This window comes from Microtus oregoni, unplaced genomic scaffold, assembly GCF_018167655.1.
Source record: "Microtus oregoni isolate MIOR12 unplaced genomic scaffold, Mior012 000009F_ref0000495, whole genome shotgun sequence".
NCBI classification, from domain to species: Eukaryota; Metazoa; Chordata; class Mammalia; order Rodentia; family Cricetidae; genus Microtus; species Microtus oregoni.
Genome location: NW_024543068.1, coordinates 23,958,800 through 23,977,207, shown reverse-complemented (window position 1 = coordinate 23,977,207; position 18,408 = coordinate 23,958,800). Strand labels below are relative to the sequence as shown.

The window sequence follows — 18,408 nt, the reverse complement described above, 5'->3', positions numbered from 1 at the left end:
ATTAAATGCCATATTTCCTCTGAAAAAAGAATAGAATTTTTAATGTAACAATTTTTATTCACTCCTTAAAAGTTATACCAATGGCACATATCAAAATAGACCATCTTCCATCATCAGCCATTAGGGTGACAGCCCACCCCAGCCCAGCCCACTAAAGTCTAGAATAGGAAGTAAAAAATAATACTTCTAGTTACAACCTAGGAACATAAATGAACATATGCAGAGTTTTCCTCTTAAATTCCAGCTAGGATCTCAGGATTGTTAATACCTCTGTCGAGAGAATATAGAATCTCACAGTGAACTGTCTAGTCAGGACTTGAGTTTTTATTTCTCAGCCAAGAACTATGACAAGCTACAACTCTCCTAATGTATAAGGAACTATAATTCCAGTTTTTTTACGAGTCAGTGAACTGAGTCAGAAAGGGCCAATGATAAGTTTACAATTTATGTCCTATATGAACTTAGTCAACACAGTATAGACTGGCCTGTCAACCAAGGAGCCACACATCCTGCTCTGGACCTTCTTTTTCTTCCCCACTCTTCCAAACAGAGCAAGCGATCACCAAAAGCATTTCCCACAGGAAACCACAAACCCCAGTGCCCCTGGTGCCACCTGCAGCCCTTCTGTACAATGGTTGGCCCACCCCAATTCTCTTTAATTCTCTAGAGCCAACGGGTATACAACTGCACCAAACCACTGAATTTCACAATGTAACTTGAGACAAACTGAATCTGAAAGGCTATTTTATGGGTATTTTGCCTCCGCTCTTGCAGGTAATACAATCCATAGTACACCCACTGGCTTGCAGGGTCTGAGTCTCCTAATCCTCATTGCCATACTTCCTCTGGTTCACTTCTCAAAGGAAGTATGGCTGAGAGGACCAGCCAGGAAGATTAGTCTTTCTTAATCATTGTGTTGTTCATAATGGAACATAATGGAAGACTCGATCAATTTTTAATTCTATTTGTGAGTTTTACTTCTTTCTTTACCATAAAGCATGGTTCTTTCGTTTTTAATATATTTTATCGATTTTAAGTAGTTGTTTAAAACAGAGTCTTCATTGTCTTGGAGTTTTTTATAATCTAGTAATAAAAAGGAGGGTGGTCTCAAATCATAGCATTTGTCAAATGAATCCTTTGACTGCAATTTTGCCACTACATAATACCGAAAACTCAGAATCTGAAAAATAAACTTTGGACATCGTACATGACTCTGCTCGGCTGACTAATATTGACATTTTGCACTTGACATGAAACCGTGATAGTCACCTGTCATTTTTGGTCTAAACCAGAAGGAGGGGGAAAGTACAATCAGTAGCTAAAGGACTATAGGGCTATCTGCAATTGACCTATAATGAAAATGATAAAATGCCATGCTTGAAATATGCTGAAGACAGCGTTGTTATCTTGTAAGCGGTCCATGAGGGCTGTTTCATTTTCTCTGTAAGTGATTTCCAGTAGGAGGAGAGTGACTATATTTCTGAGCATATTGACAAAAATGTCTTTCAGTTTCTTGGCAGCTAAGTGATTGAACAGAAACTCTGGCCTCGGCAGTTATACACAGCCCTTTAGCCTGAAAAGGGGGCCTAGATTGCCACATTCATTTTGTTTCACTACGATGCATCTGCAGAGTAGAAACAAAACTCCCAGCGTTATCCAGCCTTCAAGCTCAGTCCTATATTTTTTTCCCTTTGAAAGGAACTGAAGCTGATGTAGAGCGGACATGCCTGCTGGAATGCCCTCAGGCCTTTCATTTCTTGAATGATCTGCTAAGACTTGGAATCCACCCAAACCCCCTTGAAGCACCCCCTCTGCAGAGTTTAATCTAATTTAAATGAACTTACTCCTCGGCAGAAAATGCCCTTTCTTATTTCTCCTTGTTTTTTCAGTGAGCACATGGACATATTTTTGTGTTTCTAAACTTGTGGGTGCTGAAACAATTCAGAAAGAGAGAGAGAGAGAGAGAAAAAAAGAAACGCTACATATTTCTTTACTCCAGTCATGTTAAGAGCAGTGGCAGAAAAACACAATTCTAAAAACTCTTGGCCCTGGTCCTGTGCAAATTATTTCACAATATGCAAAGGATTAAGCAGCAATGTACTCATAGTTCCTGTCAAATGTTTCTCTAGTATAAGTAATTCCATAAATCCAGAGACCTGATATCTCTCTTTATCTTCTACTCATTTCTATACACTTCTTACATCCACATCTTTACAAATAAAAATAGTAATAGAAAATGCATTTGCCCAAATATGCATGCCTGAGGATAAATGCAATCATATATGCCCAAGACACCATACAGGTTTCAAAATATTTAAAAACATTTATCTCTACAAGGAATATGTGAGTACAATATAGAAATTCATAAATAAATGGAAAAGAGGTATTGAATTCTTCCTAAACATATGTGGTGAGTGACTGTAAACTAGTCAGCTTTTCTAAACCAAAAATTTGATTATTTATAGTCTTAGTTGACTGGGAGTCTTCCGAAGAAAATTAAGATACTAGCCATGGAGGAAATGTAATGTTTAAAGAAGAGACACAAAAAATGATGCAACTGGAAGGATCACAGTGCATGAGGCTCATCCTTAAAGTTAATCTCTGTCTCCCTCTCCCTCTCTCCCTCCCTCCTTTGCTCCCTCCCTCCCCTCCTTTTTCTCTAAGCAACTTTCAGCTAAATATTTTGCTTTCAGGAATACAGGGGATGAGAAAATCCTTGAGGTCAGAGGTGTGTTTTATACGTAAAAATGAGCTATCCATCCCTGGTGATCATTAAAAAATGTCACCAGAGAAGAAATGTACCCAAGAGGACCTTGCAAAACTCCAACGCTGGGAGCTCTGTTCTATTTGAAGACTTTCCATTGTCTCAGCAGCCCATTCATTTACTCAAAAAAACATTTATCAGGTACCATGCTACCCAGCACTGCCTTACCATCAGCAAGGCATTAAATTTTCAAAGCAGTTTCTTATTCTACACTCATGTTGACATATTTAGGTGGGGCCTTAAACTCTCTATTCAACTGAATGCCTTAGTTCCCTTATAAGTAATTTGTCATCCGAGGCACCTTGAAGAAGGTTTCATTTTTCACCAATGGAATTCTACCATGTATGATGGTATCTATGTAGGAGTTCAAATCATAAAGAATATAGATTGCAAATCCAAGTACCACAGATTAAATATCCTTCCAGGATTGGGTTACTGGAATTAGACTTCTAGATTCTGCTCTTACTTAGAGCTTCAAGAAATAAATTTCAGTTTTGACGATCTTCAAAAACAAACAAAAAAACTAATCAAACCTTAGTTCACTATAAACTAATTTGTCTTCTTTCATTGTTATAAACAAAAAGAGGAACGATTATAAACTGCCTTCACTGGAAACTCTAGCATCATGGGAATTTTCCCAGGCAGCTTTGTGGCAATGCAAGGAGGCTTCAAGTACGTTATAATTATAGCTACCATTCATTATATGTCTATTGTGCTAAGCATTTTATATGCAATACTCCGGCTTATTTTAGGCTTCCCCGCAGTGTATCGTAATTCCTATTTTCCCAAGGAAGAAATCAAGGCTCGGAGAAATGAGGCCACTTTCCCCAAGAGGCACAGTTTGCAAGTGTGTGCAAGAGAGGGATCTCTGACTCTGCAGTATTCTGCTTCCTGGATCAGTATCAGTAGTGTGTTTCTATGCTCGAGGGGGAGGGAGGACCTCGCCATCACCGTAAAGATTGAGGAAATGAGGACTAATAATGCTGTCTGGGGAAGATTTCTTAGTGCAGGGGAGGAAAAAAAAAGTAAAAAGAAAATTCAGGGGTGAAGAGAACAGTCGCAGCTGTTGAATGAAGAAAAAAAAAATCCCCCTGGAGGGACCCTGGTTCAATTTCCCCCCACCTACCCGGAGCTCGATCCCACTCTGGGCTCGGTGATTGACAGGCTACTACGAGCCACCGGTGGAGGACCGCGTGGGGGTCGGAGCAAGCCTTAACTTCTCGGCTTTGCTTCTCCCATTACCTCCGCCCCCCTCCAGGCACCCGCTGGAAGCTTCCACGGCCAGTGCCGCGAGGCCGGGAGGCCGCTGACTGATGAGGGCGGCCGGGCAGGAGGGTGCTGAGTGAGGCCCAGGCGTTCTCGCCTCCCGGCCTGGGGACCCTAGCAGCTGCACCCGCCTGCAGGCGTGACCAGCTCGGGAGGGAGCTCAGGCCCAAGGCCTGGCCTAAGGTTCTGGAACCTTCACCCAGGCAAACTGCCTGGGCCTGAGATGTGGCCAGGGGGGTATTGGAGACCGCGAGGCCTAAGCGCATAGGCTCAGGGTCTCCTCCCACCCGGGGTTGACCCTGAAGATGGATTTCACCGTGTGGCTGCTGCAATGGGACACAGCAAAAGAGCAGGCCCTAGAGTTGCCGCGCAGGCCACAGGCGCCCAGCCGCCCTGCTTGCCTCCTCCTTGGCTCCCAAAGCTTGTCAGCCTAGGCCCCAGCACCCCTCCCACCCCCCCCCCCACCGCGAGCTGAGCTCCGCTTTCCCTCCATCAACTCCAGGCCGAATTCAATCCGAGAAGGCTCCTTTGAGCTTTTGTGTTTGCTGGGGGAGATGTGGGCGCAGGAGGGATCGCGTTACAACTTTCATTTCCTGAAATGTTTGAGGGAACATCCAGGGTTTTTATCCCCACATCAGGCCCTGCCATGGGCTCGGATTTCAGGCCTTGTCACTCAGCTGTCACCAAACAAACGAGGCTCTCAGAGCCCAGGAGAGGGAGAGCTACCTGCTATTCATGACCCCTGGAGCAGGTGATCGCTCATGGGAAAAACAGGTAGAATTAATCATAGGGCTGGTCTCTGCTTCCTCTCCTTTTTGGCAGACTTGGCCACCGTGTGAAACCTATCAGAAATCAAATTAACTCTTTCTTGTCCCCCACAGGAACAGAAAATACTTTTCAGAAAACTCAGCATCCATCTACAGCCAATGGTGCACCGAGAGTGAGAGGCAGTTTCTCAGCTTCTAGTGGTCCCTGGATTTGGGGTAGAATGAGACATTTCTATGCCGTCTATGAGAAGTCCTACCGATTAGAAGTCATGGGTATAATCCCTAACTTCAGGTAGATTCCAGCATCTTCTCCCTGTCTACTTGGATGCTTTGCTTGCTTATAGTAAAAGGGAAACCTCCAGGAGGGGTTTCTAAGAAATTCCTGTGAGTAGGAATGTCCCTGCCTTCCTTTCTTCCCTTGGCCATCAATGTGTAGGGTGTCCACACCGAGTCTGGGGGAGACCAGTCTCTCAAAATCTCCCCATCCTTTTCTTATTAATTTCTCATTTGGAAATTTCATACACGCATGCAATGTGTTTTGATCAAAGCTACTCTGCTTCCTCTCCCCAATTCCTCCCATCTCCCCCCACCCTAACTTCATGTACTTTATTTTTTTTAAAAGCCCACTTAGTGCTGCTAGTATGCATGGTTGGAGGGCCACCCATCTGAGCACGGGCAACCTGCATCCCTAAAGAAGAGTGACTCAGCCTGTTGGTGCCTTTAATGCCAGCACTCGGGAGGCAGAGGCAGGCGGATCTCTGTGAGCTCCAGGCCAGCCTGGTCTATAGAACAAGTTCTAGGACTGATTCCAAAGCTGCACAGAGAAACCCTGTGTGTGGGGGGGGGGGAGTGACCCTCCCTCCCCATTCATCTTAATCCTGGTTTAATTCTTGCTTTTAGCTGGACCAAAGCAGAAAGGTCTACATTCTTTTGCTCTTTGTGGATATTTTTTTTTTTGCTTTGAAATTGTAGTATGAATTTAAAATCATACTATTTTATGTTTGCTATGTCTTTCTTTTTTTATACCTCCTTCCTCTCTCTAGGATGAAATTTTCTTTTTTTTTAAATAAGTTTATTTATTTGCTATGTATACATGACATTCTGCCTCCATGTATGCCTGCATCAGATCTCAGTACAGATGGTTGTGAGCCACCATGTGGTTGCTGGGAATTGAACTCAGGACCTCTGGAAGAGCAGGCAATGCTCTTAACCACTGAGCCATATCTCCAGCCCCTAGGATGAAATTTTCTAGAGGCAATATAAAAATGCCTTCAGCTTTGTTTCAAAGATACATTAATATTGGAAGAGCTAACCAGCACAGTTTAGAAACTTTAAAACAGACTGTTTTTTTAAGGTAGAAATATAGTAAGGTAAGGAGCCTGTTATTATCATTCTGCTTGCTAGTTCTTCCACAAAAAAAGTGTGTGTGTGTGTGTGTGTGTGTGTGTGTGTGAGAGAGAGAGAGAGAGAGAGAGAGAGAGAAACCAAGAGATACACAGCATGTAAAATAATCCTCCTGGCCTTTTTTTTTTTAATGAAGATTTTTGTCTGTTTATTTTGGAAATAGTCATTGGTTCCAGATTCCCAGAATTGATTTTCTTAGATTAGTGTTTTGTACTTAGAGGTAGCGCCCTGAGCAATATTATTCTTCAATTAAAATATAAAAAAAAAGAAAAAGGAAGAAACCTTGACTTGACTTTAGGGGAAGCATGTCATGTTTACATAGCATCAGCACTGCTTAAAAGATACGCAGCACACGCGTCTGAAGGCAGACAAAGGTTTGGTTGTTGAATATTCTCTTCACCTCATAGACACTGAGAGCGCTGACATTCTCTCTAGAGCAACCTTTAGAGATGGCTGCACTGACTTCCACCTTCAAAGCAATTCTATATAAAATCATCACTAGTTCCGTCTTCCTTGACTAAATGGGCTGAGAGGTACAACTAACTCTGCTCAGTACTGCAGGGCAAAGCCTCTCACTCTCTGTGAGCTTGTTTCCATCTACCCCGCCCCCCAGGCCCCAACACCGCGACGCTGGCCGCAGGCAGATGGATACAGTCACATAATATTTGTGTGCGAGCCAACCAAAGATGTCACACTTAGGTGAGCTGGGGGTGTTGGATTGTTTTATTTTGTTCTTGGGTGAGGCAGGGGTCACCATCCCATTGTCTTTTCCTAGTATTTAAACCACTTAAGTGACTGGAAAGTCAAATTAGAAATTTTAGCAAAGCAGCTAAAGCCTTGCCCGAGGGCAAAAGGAAAAAAAAAAAACCTGTGTGCCCAGAGGGTGGGAGAGTAGTTGAATTTGTAAAAAATACTTAATGTCAATAGAACTCCTCAAAAGTCCATTTTACAGACGTGTTGCCTGGAATCTATAGATTATCAAGGACACTGACCATGAGATGTATTCTGTAAGAATCTCATGACACGGTGTCTTTGTGTCAGTAAAAATGCATAATCTGGGACCCTTATTTTAATTCTACATGAATGTCCACTCAGATCCTGAGCCACCACCAATTTCCCAGCTCCCCCTCCAAAGTTGGTTCTTTCATGAATGAGTCATGGCGTTTTAAAAGTCGTAATCCATTTAAAGTCCAAATTAAACTAACTTGTACTGCATATTAAAGTAAAATTGGAGGTGTCAGCCTGTGATTCTACCTGTGTCCTTATCATAAAGTATATGTTATTTTTTTTAAATAACTTTGAGGGAAGTGCAGAAAGGGGACCAGACAGATGTAGGTGGTATAATTTGCAGTCTGTATTATTATATAAAGGTCCAGAATCTCTCTGCCTCTTTTTCTTTCAATGACAATCACTAACGATAAGGAAGAAGAATGTCACTCAGAATCTTTCCACATTTTAAATTACAATTGAGAGGCCACTTCAGGCACACAGAAGTATGTGTAACATCTAAAGGTAATCTATTCGCCTTTTCAATAATAGGACTTGGTTTTGATGTTTGGTTTTCAGTTTTCTTTTCTTTCCTACATTGTTCTGTTTGACCTTGGCGGATATTTTCGGATCACGGTCACAGACGACAGTGTGTACCTTTCCTAAAAGCCCTGTGAGACCGTACTCTACCTGCCGAGAACCCCGGGCTCAGCTGTCCATTAACAAGTTAAAAGAAGATCTGAGGCGCGGCTCGGAGAACCTCCGGCTTTCCACGCGCCTCCAGCAGTCTCTTTTGCTTTGTTTTTAAATGCTACTGCGGTGTTGTTTCTCGCTGTCTGAAAGGACCACAGCGTCTAAAACCCTGATTGTCATCCTCAGTAGGAGAACAGGTTTCCGATTTCATCAGCTGGAACGAAGTTGTGTGTGTGTGTGTGTGTGTGTGTGTGTGTGTTTGCTGAGTTTAAAACGCGCAAGAAAACGAGGTAGAAGAAAAGCCAACATTTCGTACATAATTTTTATAGTTTTTGTTTCCTGCTGGCTCACCTACCTCTTGCCATCTCCCCCTCCCCCGCACCTAGAGACGTTCCCAGGTGGATTTTCTGGACCCAGTCAGACAGGCGAAGGAGTCTCTATGAACTTGGGGTGCTCAAAGTCCCCACTTGGCTAAGGTAACGCAGCATACCCGCACCTATGGAACTAAGTCCTCTGGTGCCCTCACTGCGAAATGCGAGAAGTAGTGGCCACAGACACAGATTCCTCTGCTTTGGGCGGAAGGAGGTGATCTAGGATTCTTTAGAGTCTTCCGGGAGAAAGCTTTGGAAAAGGAATAACCCACCTGTGCCTGTCCATACCATCCACCTCTGTTAAATCTGGGTTTTGTGTACACAAGAATGCTGGCAGGTGGGCTGCCGCCTTCTCTCTGGGTCCCGGACTGGACAAAGGGGACAAAGGTAGCTGCTCCCTCACCCCTTCCGCAACCGGGTTACACTGGGAACAAAGTTACTTCTCTGCCACAAAGGATATACTTTAGAAGCCAGGTGCCACTCCCCAACTGTAGAAATGGCGACTAGCTCCCAAATAGGCCATTTCCCTGCTTGGCACTGCTTGGATTGCATTTGAGTAAGGCGTTTAAACCACAGAACCAAAGACAGGGCCCCAGTCTAGTGGGAAGGGCCGCTGGGGAATGGGCCGCCAGGCCGAGGTCGCAAGAGGAGAGACTCCGGGCCAGAGCTGACGTTGAAGAAGCCCAGGAGCCCTGACACCTGCTCAGGAAGTCTCATGCAGCCCGGAGACCTAGTCCACTTCAAGGCCAGGTGTCACCCTGCCATGGAGCGTCCCGTGCCACTCTAGTGCTAGAAACTCAACAATGAGACCGAGCCTTGAGTCTGGGAGATGATCCCGGACGCCCAAGATGAGCCGCTGTTTTGTCTCACAAGGCTCAACCCAAGGCCTTATTTTCTCACTTGAGGCCTGCCTGGCCTCTTCTGCTATCAGGGACTTTGCACCACCAGACCCTGTGCCTGGAGCCTCCTAAAAATCCGGGTCCTGAGACAGGTGCGGTTCTCTTGGTAGCAGAGAGGTCCTCCAGGACTGCCCTTGCCCCCTCAATGCAAAGTGGCACCAACAGCCTCTCCGGAGGGCAGAGAACAGACGCCCCCACCCACCCCCTACCCTACCCCCAGTTCTCTGCAAGCAAAGAAGCACAGGTCACCGGCCTCTTGATCTTGGGTCTGGAGTCCTGCCCGTGGGCCCCCTTGAAAGACCTTCAGGCATGGGAGGCCGCAACGAATGCGGTCTCTGCAAGCGGGGCAGGGGGAGGTGTGGTGGGGGGCTGCACAGCCGGAGGGAGGGCAAGTGTGCTGGGGTGCGGTACCTGGTGCTCAGAGGGCCCTCGGTGGCTTGCAGGGAAGGCGACCTGACCAGAGTCAACGGAGTCAGGAGTCAGTACTTCGCAAACTTGGAGCTAGGCCACCAGCGCGGTCCCACTGGTAGCTTCCACCCTATCTCAAGATGAAGACCAAGCTGTCCTTACCTAGAAAATAGATTCAGTACCTACAGCGACCAGCTCCAGGGATCTCGAGTCCAGGTTCTTGAATCCCCACCTGCCAAGCCAAAGACTCAGGAATTTCTGGCCAAACCCTTTAGCCTCAGATCACTTAAGAAGCGTCTTTCTGAGCCAAAGGATCACGGGAGAAGGAAAGAAGACAGCCGGGTCCCAGAGACCTCTTATTGAGATTGAAGACGTTTTGAAATCATCGCTCGATTTGGTGGGTTTTATTTTTAATTTCACTTGGCAAATGCTGTGAAGTTTTGTCCTAAAACCACTTTCTTTATAAGAGGCTGAACAATTAATTTTTGGCTAGCGCTATGAAATCTGCGGAGGAGAAACGAAAAGAGGCTCCACATTCGGTTAAACTTTGACTCCAAGAAAGTAAATTGGATGCTCCTCAACAGCTGGTTCTCGGAGATTTCCTCGAGGGAAAAAATATAGTTAGTTACCCCCCCCCCCCGTAATGATCGCTCTAAAATGATTGCCAACAAAACTCAGAGCAATATCCAGCTTTCTCGCCTCCTCCTGCTTGTCCCGCTCTTAGCCAGACTGAGCTGGGGATGGCAGAGAGAGGCGGATTGTGCAATGTCTTATTAAACACATCTGGAATATGCGCATTCTGGATCGAGTGCCAGGGATTTTACAAAGAGTTTATGGCTATGACAGAAAACTGTCCTTTTAACGAGTTTACAAGCAGTAATCACGGGGGCTTTTACAGGACCCGCCGTCTTAGCTGCTAGCCAGACCTGCAGACTTTTCCAAGCTCCACCAACCAAAGGAGCAGGAAGTGGGCCGGCGCGCCCTGGGAGACAGAACTTCCACGACGCTACAATTATGCCAAGAGGAGCTGCAAGACTGGGGGGTAGTCGGAGTAGGAAGCGAGGGCATGTAAGAAATTAGAGTAATTGGCCCTTCCTTATTTTCCAGAGAGATTTCCGCGGTCTCCTTTGAAGCCTGTCAGGGTCACCGAAAGCTATCTTTGGGCCGGGTGTTTGTTTTGGGGCGTGAATGCGAAGAATGTGTGGAGATTCCCTGGGAGAGCCCCCTCCTGCAGAGGGTGGCATTTCTCCGTGGCCCAAGACGTGGAGAATAAACACCCTAGTGACTTAAATAAACACCGACTTAATGATCCAAAACACTAACAAGGGAGATTGGGACCCGGAGCTCCAAGCCCAAATGATGGTCTCTGAGCGGCTGTGTGCACATCTGTCCATCACCAAGGGAAAATGGCATTATAAGTAAAAGTGACTATATTTAAAACCAGTGACCATTTCTCTTTTAAACGCAAACAATTCGACAGTTAAAAAAAAAGAAAAAGAAAAGAAAACTCATGATAGGGCGGCCTTAATCTCACACACATCCACACCCCATTCCATTCAGGTCAAGAACTACAGGGAAAGGTAGAAAAGAAATATATTAATGTTGACATTTATAGATGAGGAAAAATCAAAATTATGAAACTGTCATGTCAAAAAATAAATAGACTCTCCCTGGGGAACAATATTTTACAAAGCACAAGCAAGCCAATCCTGTTATCCTGAGTAGAATTTTAATAAATAATGCCATTTGTTTCACTAGTCTTAAAAGCTAAATACAGAAGATACATCATTTTGCCCCAGGCAAAAAAGAACATGGAGGCTTCATGATCACTGGGATTTTTCTGGACACTATCTGAGAAAAGAGCTCCCGATGGCCTGCTTTTTATTTGTACAGATCAATTCGTAATTTTAAATCCGTGTTCGAGTTCCCTTTTTTTTTTAAAAAAAAAGCAGATAAATTACTTTTGCTTTCACAGTCTTTTCATAAGCTGTTAACACAGAAGAGCCGAGTTAACATGAATGCTGTGGAGAAGAAACAGTGGTAAACAAAATTGCATTACTAAATAATAAAAAATAAATAAATACCTAAGGCTAAATGTCGTCTCTTTTGTCATATCATTAACCTATTTTCTTGGTTTCCGGTAACAGGCTTCAAAAATAACCTGTAATTCATAACTATTCCTAAGTAAGCAAGCAGACTTGTTTCTAAATAGGCCCAATGACAGCAATACAGGACTCACCTTTCTCAGAAACAGAATCAAACTCCTGGTGGTCTACTGAGTTTTAATTTAGACTGGTTTGGGTACAATAGAAAAGAAGCCTAGAAACACTTGCTGTTTTAGTAACAAATCCCAGGTTGCCAGGTTTGTTGGCACCTTTGTGCAAGAAGAAAGTAGGAATAGACGGTCCTCTCAGCAGAGGCAGCCTGCGGTAGGAAAGTCCTGAGGGTAGGAGTGAGGACGGTTAGGAAAGTGGCTTCCCCTCCCTTGTTGGTACACTGTTAGAGTTTGTCATAAGCAAAAGAAAAAGAAAGAAAACAATCACCAAAAAAACCCCACTAAATTTGACAAAAATAGTTGTATTACTAATGCCACTTCTATTTCTAGCCACCTCACATAGAGAGCATTAAGACATTTAGGCACTTGTTTTCCCCCACTAATACTGTTCTTTTATTTTAATCTACATAAAATTATTTAACACTAAATATGAAAAATGTAAACTTAATTTTCCCCATCAAAACAGTTATGATTTTATTTTTCCTATTCATCTTAAGAACGCAGCCAGCTCCTCTCAGCCTGGAGGGTTTTTTTTTCAATTTGTTTTTGTTTTTATTTTCTTTGTCATGTCTCTCTTTCTCTTCGTTTCCTTTTCCTCTTCCCTAAACCATTTCTCCATCAATAAATAAAAAGGAAATAATTAAAATACAGTTGATTCGTAATTTTTCTTCACTAAAAGAAGATGAAGAAGAGGAGGAGGAGAGGGAAGAGGTGGAAGAAGAGGTGGAGGAGGCGGCTACTGAAATGAATGTCTGGGTTATCCAGGACTAGTTGCTTTGTTTCCTGACCTTTCAGTGGGAGGGGAAATGCAAGAGTATTAAGAGTTGAGGGAAGAGGGAGACTATACTCAATTGAGATCGCTGTTGGTTGTGATTTTTTTAAAAAGACATTTGTGAAAGCCCATCATTCCTTTATGCGCAAAGAACCCCAGAGACAAGCTGCAAAACTGTTCCTTCCGTCTATGTACAAGTGTCTCTAGTTGTTGATGTTGGTTGCTTCTCCAGCCGTCCCTTCAAGACCCCAGTACCTCCCCACTTAGGAACCCAAGTCCACCAGACTGGAGGTGAGTGGGCCCAGCAGAGAGTCCTGGAGCTGATGCTGGTGGGCTTGCAGGCCGTGGCTGGGCTGTGAGGCCGTTAGGCCTGGGAGAGAATAGTTTGAGCTCCTGGCGTGGCCCATATTGCTCTGTAGCAGAAGGACCGAGTTCTGGTCTGGACTTTGGGGAGGTGAGAATTCCTCTTCTGAGCTGGACATGAGCGGCTTGCCCCCTTCCAGAGGAGAGAGTTGATTCTGCTTGTTGGAGGACGAGTTATTGTTTTCAGTGTTCTCCCTGAGAAATAGAGGACAACACCATATGGTTAAAAAAAAAAGTGTGAGGTGAAGGGGGGGCTGGAAGGAGAAAAGGGCCATTGTGCAATCTGTCACCAACCCAAATGGAGGAGCTCTGCCTCCCACCCATCCCCAAGGGTCATTGGGGGAAGGTGGAGGCCAACTAGAGAAATGGGGAGCCTGTTGCCTGGAGATAGCCCCGCTTCTTCCATACTCCTCAAACTCGGGTGAGCGTGTTTATTTAAAATAAGCAAAAAAATTAATGTGCTTTCAATTTTGTGCAAGCAGCTATGTTAAAGGACCCGTCAACTAGTCCCGTGCTCCCAAGTGACTGTTTGGAAGCCCTCGGACAAATGGTTGTTGAGATAAGAAATGGTCAGGAGACAAACTGCCCACTGCACAAATGCTCGCGGTGACCCAAGTCAAAGGCCTGCCACCATCTGAGGAAACAATTAGATGACCAGTTTCCCGGCCCCTGACCGAAGACTTGGGTTTCAGAGACCTAGGACAGGTCATGGGAAGCCGTGCCCAGAGCGGCCCAGCGACCCTGAGTAAACACAGGGAGCTTAGCCAGTCTCTCGGATTTCATCCAGGAGTGGGCCCTTGCTTGGCTTCAGGGACCCGCCTTTTTGTGAACTAAAGGCTAGCTGGAACCGTGCAATCTCTGTTTCTTTGCTCCTAGTTGGTTTCTCAACCCCTTCTGTCCTCTCAAGCTGCTCGCCAACAATCCATAGCCTCCCTTCCTGTCTCAGCAGGGAAAATTTCGCCGCCCGGCTTCGGCTGGGCGTCGCTCGACCCGGCATAGCCGAGTGTCAGTTCCCGCACCCGGTCCCAGTCAACTTCTGGACAGCCCTGCTCGCCGCTTCCGCCTTCCGAGCGTCGGCGACCACCCCTAGGCGAGCCCTCGCCCATCAGCACTCTCCCTTCCTCGCAAGGTCTCTTTCGGAGAGCTCCTTTCGTCGGAAATTCGGCAGGCTCTGTGGTTTCCCACCCAGAAGGAAACGTGGAAGCCAGATCTTCGGTCCCGGGGATGCCAACGAACAAAGGGCAGCCTGCGGGGCCCTGTGCCCGGGTCCCCCAGACCATTAGCTCTGCTCCGCGCTGCGCTGCGCTCGCCGCCCGCGGCCGGGATTGCCTCCGAACAGCAGCCAGAAGCCCTGCTGCGAACCGCCCCGGCCTAGCAGCAACCGTGTCTGCTCGAGGAGGAAGGAGCAGAGACCTCCCCTCACTCCCCTGCCCCCCCCCCCCCCAAATATAGCTTTGCTTGGGAGCTCCAGGGCGGGAGAAGCCAGAGACTGTAGCCTCTCTCCCGAGGCAGCGACGGCGGGGCCAGAGAAATCAACCCGGCCACGCACAGGGGAGCGCGGCAGGCGGCAGTCTTCTCCCGGCTAGGGGCCTCTGTTACGACACCCAGTAGCGACTCCCCCAGATCTCTCTTTTCAGGGTATTTCTTCACTAGACTCCTCCCTTTGTCCAACTGGTGAGGAATGAACTCTCATCCATACACCAGCTGGAGAGAGTGAGTTAAGAGCCCGGTGGCATTGGGGGCTGAGTTGACGTCTCAGACCAGATCGGAGAGAAAGGGCGGAGGTTCGAGACCCTCAACCGCACCGGACAGCTTCCCTCGCGTACACCAAGCAATACACCCCTTCCCTCCGATCTACAGACTCCCTGGCCAACCCCTCTCTTCGCCGCATCCAGCCAGCAAGGCAGGAAGAACAAACCCAGAGCCAGCTGTTGTCGACACTCTTTCCCACCAAAGAAACCCACGCGCGGGTGCTCAACGCAAATGTGGCCCAATCCCTAGCAGGCAGCCTCAAGAGTTCGTGAACTTTCACTGCCGCGTCGCCGAGGCCGGGGCGCCGCCCCACGGACCTCTGCTCGCTGCCGGCGGGTACAGATTCCGGAATGATGCCTGCGGGGGCTGAGGTGGGCAAAAAGGAGCGAAGGGTGAGACTTCCCGGGGTCGCCCGAGCCTGGGCTAGCACGCCGCGTACCTTTCCTTGGCCTCGGCAGCCCGGTCTCTTTGCCTCCGGTTCTTAAACCAATTGCTGACCTGGGTGGTGGTGAGGCCGGTGGCCTCGGCCAGCTCCCGCTTCTCCCGCGGCGAGGGGTAGGGGTTGTGCGCGTACCACTCCCTCAACACGCCCCGCGACTTCTCCTTGAAGCAGTAGCTGGTCTCTTCGCCATCCCAGATGGTTCGCGGCAGCGGGAATTTTCGGCGTACCCGATATTTGCCCACGGCACCCAGCGGCCGACCGCGAAGTTTCTCGGCCTCCACGTAGTGCGCTTTCAGCCACAGCTGCTGCAGTTTGGGGTGGTTGTGGGGCGAGAACTGGTGGCTCTCCAGGATCTTGTAGAGTTCGCGGAAGTTGCCGCGGTGGAAGGCGACCACCGCCTTGGCCTTGAGCACGCTCTCGTTCTTGTGCAAGTGGTCGCAGGCGGGCAGCGACCACAAGAACCTTCCCAGGCGTTCCAGGTTCCCGCCTTGCTGCAGAACCTCGCACACGCATGCCACTTGCTCTTGCGTAAAACCAAACGACGGCAGCATCGACATGGCTGGCGCTGCCTGGGCGCACCGGCCCGGGCGCACGCGGCTGTGAGCGGATCTGAGAAAGCTGGGCGGAGGTGGGGGGGGGGGGGGTAGCGGCTGCCGCGGGGAGGGGGGCGCGGCTGCTCCTAACCCCCTCCCAGGCTTGGCCCAGGCGAAGAGACCAGTCGGACCTTGCGGGTGGGAGGCGTAGGAAGACGAGGAGACGTAGGGGCGCGCTGGACTCCGAGTGGCTGGCGCACTCCGCAGCCTTCCGGGCCTCTCTGGCTCCCGCCTGCCGCCGGGTAGATGCTGCTTGTAGCCGGAGAACTTGGTTTCTGTTCTCCCCGCAGCAGCCTTAAAGCGCGCAGCGTCCCCGGCACGCTGATTGGCTGCGGGCGGCGCCTATCCGAAGCTGGCCAGCCTGCGCGCCGCCCGGCCGGGCAGCAAAGCCGCGCCGCCCAGCAGCCCGGCGTTGGGAGGGCAAAGCTGCCTAGCTGGGGAGAAGGAGTGGTGGGAGGAGTAGGACCCGAAGAGGTGGGAAGTGGGGTGGGGTCAGGAGGAGGGAACTAGGGTACTGGAAAGGCTGGTGAGCAAGTCAGGACCTTGCGAAGCGGCGCCCTCTTTGGTGTCACCTAAGGGGAGCCTCGCGCACCTCTGCACAAATCAATGGCTGCAGACGTTCTAAAGACCCTCTTCACCATACTCCTATCCCTGTCCCTTGCAGTCTTGGCTTTTCCCGGTGAGCTCATATTTAATTACCTTAATGTTGAGATGAATAAATAATGGATTGATGAATAGCTTATGGAACGCGATAAATAATACAAGAACAGACCAGGGTTCTGTGCTGCCGGCACTCAGAGAGTATCTTCTTCCGGGTTTGGCTTCAACTCTGTCTGGAGTGCCTTCTCCCAGGTTAGACTTCAGCTCCAGGAGTCAAACCTGATTTCCTCCCCCTTTCCCTTCCTAACCCCTAAGCCTCCCAAAGGGCACACGTACTCTGATCTGGGCAACATTCCCCTCATTCTCAAAGTGCTTCTAGACGTGACATTAGGAGAAGGGTTGGCCCTGGCACAATAGCCCAGTGGATAGAGACAGACACTCGTGCTTTATTTGTGGTTTAGTATCTTGCCCTTGTCAACAGACTTCTGGACTCAGTTTCCCCATTTGCACGGTTGCGTTTTTCAGCGTCACCTCTGTTACTGATGAATGCCGAAAAGCTTTACTTGCCATTAGCAAAAATGTATCGGGAATCTCATGAAAAAGACTCTGGATGGGGTGTAAATTAAACAAAACTGTGCCCAGCTCCAATAACCTTCGAGCTGTAACATAATCCTTGCCCTCCTCTGAGAGGGACACTGCCCTCAAAGCTGGAACCCCAGTGGCTCCAAGATTAAATAAAGTGTGTGTGCATGCCTGTGTGCGTGTGTGTATTGCCATACTGGCCTATTTTGCTGCCAGGGAATGAGAGGTGTCCTGCAATTTAAGTCCCATCATCTGCTATTTTGTTTCTGTGTGGAGAATGCTTTAGTAAAACTACACAAACAAATGAAGCTGTCATTATCTTAAGCCTCATTTGCACACCTTGTTCCAAAGCAATTATTAAGAAGATTTTGAAAACAATTAGCCTCTCTAAATAAAGATAATCTATTGTCAGTAGCTAAGACTGGCAGCAGATAAGAACAATGTGTGGAGATAAGAGGAGCCAAATGGTGGAAGGAGAGTGACTTTATGACTATACTTATCTCTGATTAGATAAGTTCAAAACAGAATTTTAAGTACACTTCAAAAATGCTTTTGATTTCAGTGTGTCCTCTTAGAGAATGGCCAGGAGCAAACTCAAGGCTCTTTAAGCTTGCTTGTCTTCTTCCAATGTTTTGATTTCATCAGCCAAAGAGACTGCACCACAGAGCCTTTTGCATTTGGAGATCTAAGTGAGAGAAGGGTTTCCCTCTGTATTATTTATATGGTTTTAAAATAATGCACCCAGTCCAATACAGCCTGTAACATGCATTTCAAACTCATAAAGGGTTCCCACCTCAAGGTTGTTTCCCCTGAGAGATGCAAGTAGACAGAAAGGCTCTGCCAGGATGAGCTCCCACACAATGCTTTCTGCCTCCCTGAAACTCAGTCTATCCCATGCAATTAACGCTTGGAAGCAGATGCTGATACATCATTACATTTAAGCTTTTTTTTTTAAAAAAAAATAATGGGTGTGTATTATTTCAAAAGGGCTCCTGCCACATGGAATGCCCAATGGCTTACTTTCCAAACTGGATGCCTGGCACTGCTGAGTCCTAGGCTATGAGCCTGGTAATTTTCCCTCCCTGTCTTATTTTAGGGCTCATGACGTTTCAGACGAAGTCTTAAGAAACGACAGTGTCCTGCCAAGAGGACCAGCTCTGGTTGGAACAGTCCCTATTGACATGGCAGCTGTGTGAGGACCAGAATGGGGACTTACACGGGCTCTCAAAATCAGTATCCTAAAGTCTGGACCAAGTGAGCACAACTAAAACGGGAGGAGGATTATAAGCACAGTCATTTATCTTAAAAGACAAAGGGTCCGTTGAGCACAGCATGTACTTTGTAATTAACAGTCCTCATAGGGAAAAGAGCCACAGATAACTACAGGTATACATTTTCAGAGGGCAACAGGAGAGAGACGGCAGGGTATGACCACCATTTCTCTGGCACCCTTCAGATCCCCCTGCCCAT

At 47.3% G+C, this 18,408-nt stretch overlaps 1 protein-coding gene across 1 annotated transcript; it reads right to left on the bottom strand.

The window, feature by feature from the left end:
- Positions 1-11,522: 11,522 nt before the first annotated feature.
- On the bottom strand, positions 11,523-16,013 carry Six1 (SIX homeobox 1). Its single transcript, XM_041658571.1, has 2 exons — positions 15,161-16,013; positions 11,523-13,164 (listed from the first exon to the last, which is right to left on the bottom strand). The coding sequence occupies exons 1-2, from the start codon at positions 15,718-15,720 to the stop codon at positions 12,870-12,872; spliced, it is 855 nt and encodes a 284-aa protein (XP_041514505.1). The 5' UTR covers positions 15,721-16,013; the 3' UTR covers positions 11,523-12,869.
- Positions 16,014-18,408: the final 2,395 nt, after the last annotated feature.

What these genes read in the sequence shown, in the direction of transcription:
- Six1 (XM_041658571.1), bottom strand. Translation starts at nt 15,720, where the DNA reads ATGTCGATGCTGCCGTCGTTTGGTTTTACGCAAGAGCAAGTGGCATGC. An exon ending in GCTGCCGAGGCCAAGGAAAG is followed by an intron (nt 13,165 to 15,160) that starts GTACGCGGCGTG and finishes TCTATTTCTCAG; the next exon opens with GGAGAACACTGAAAACAATA.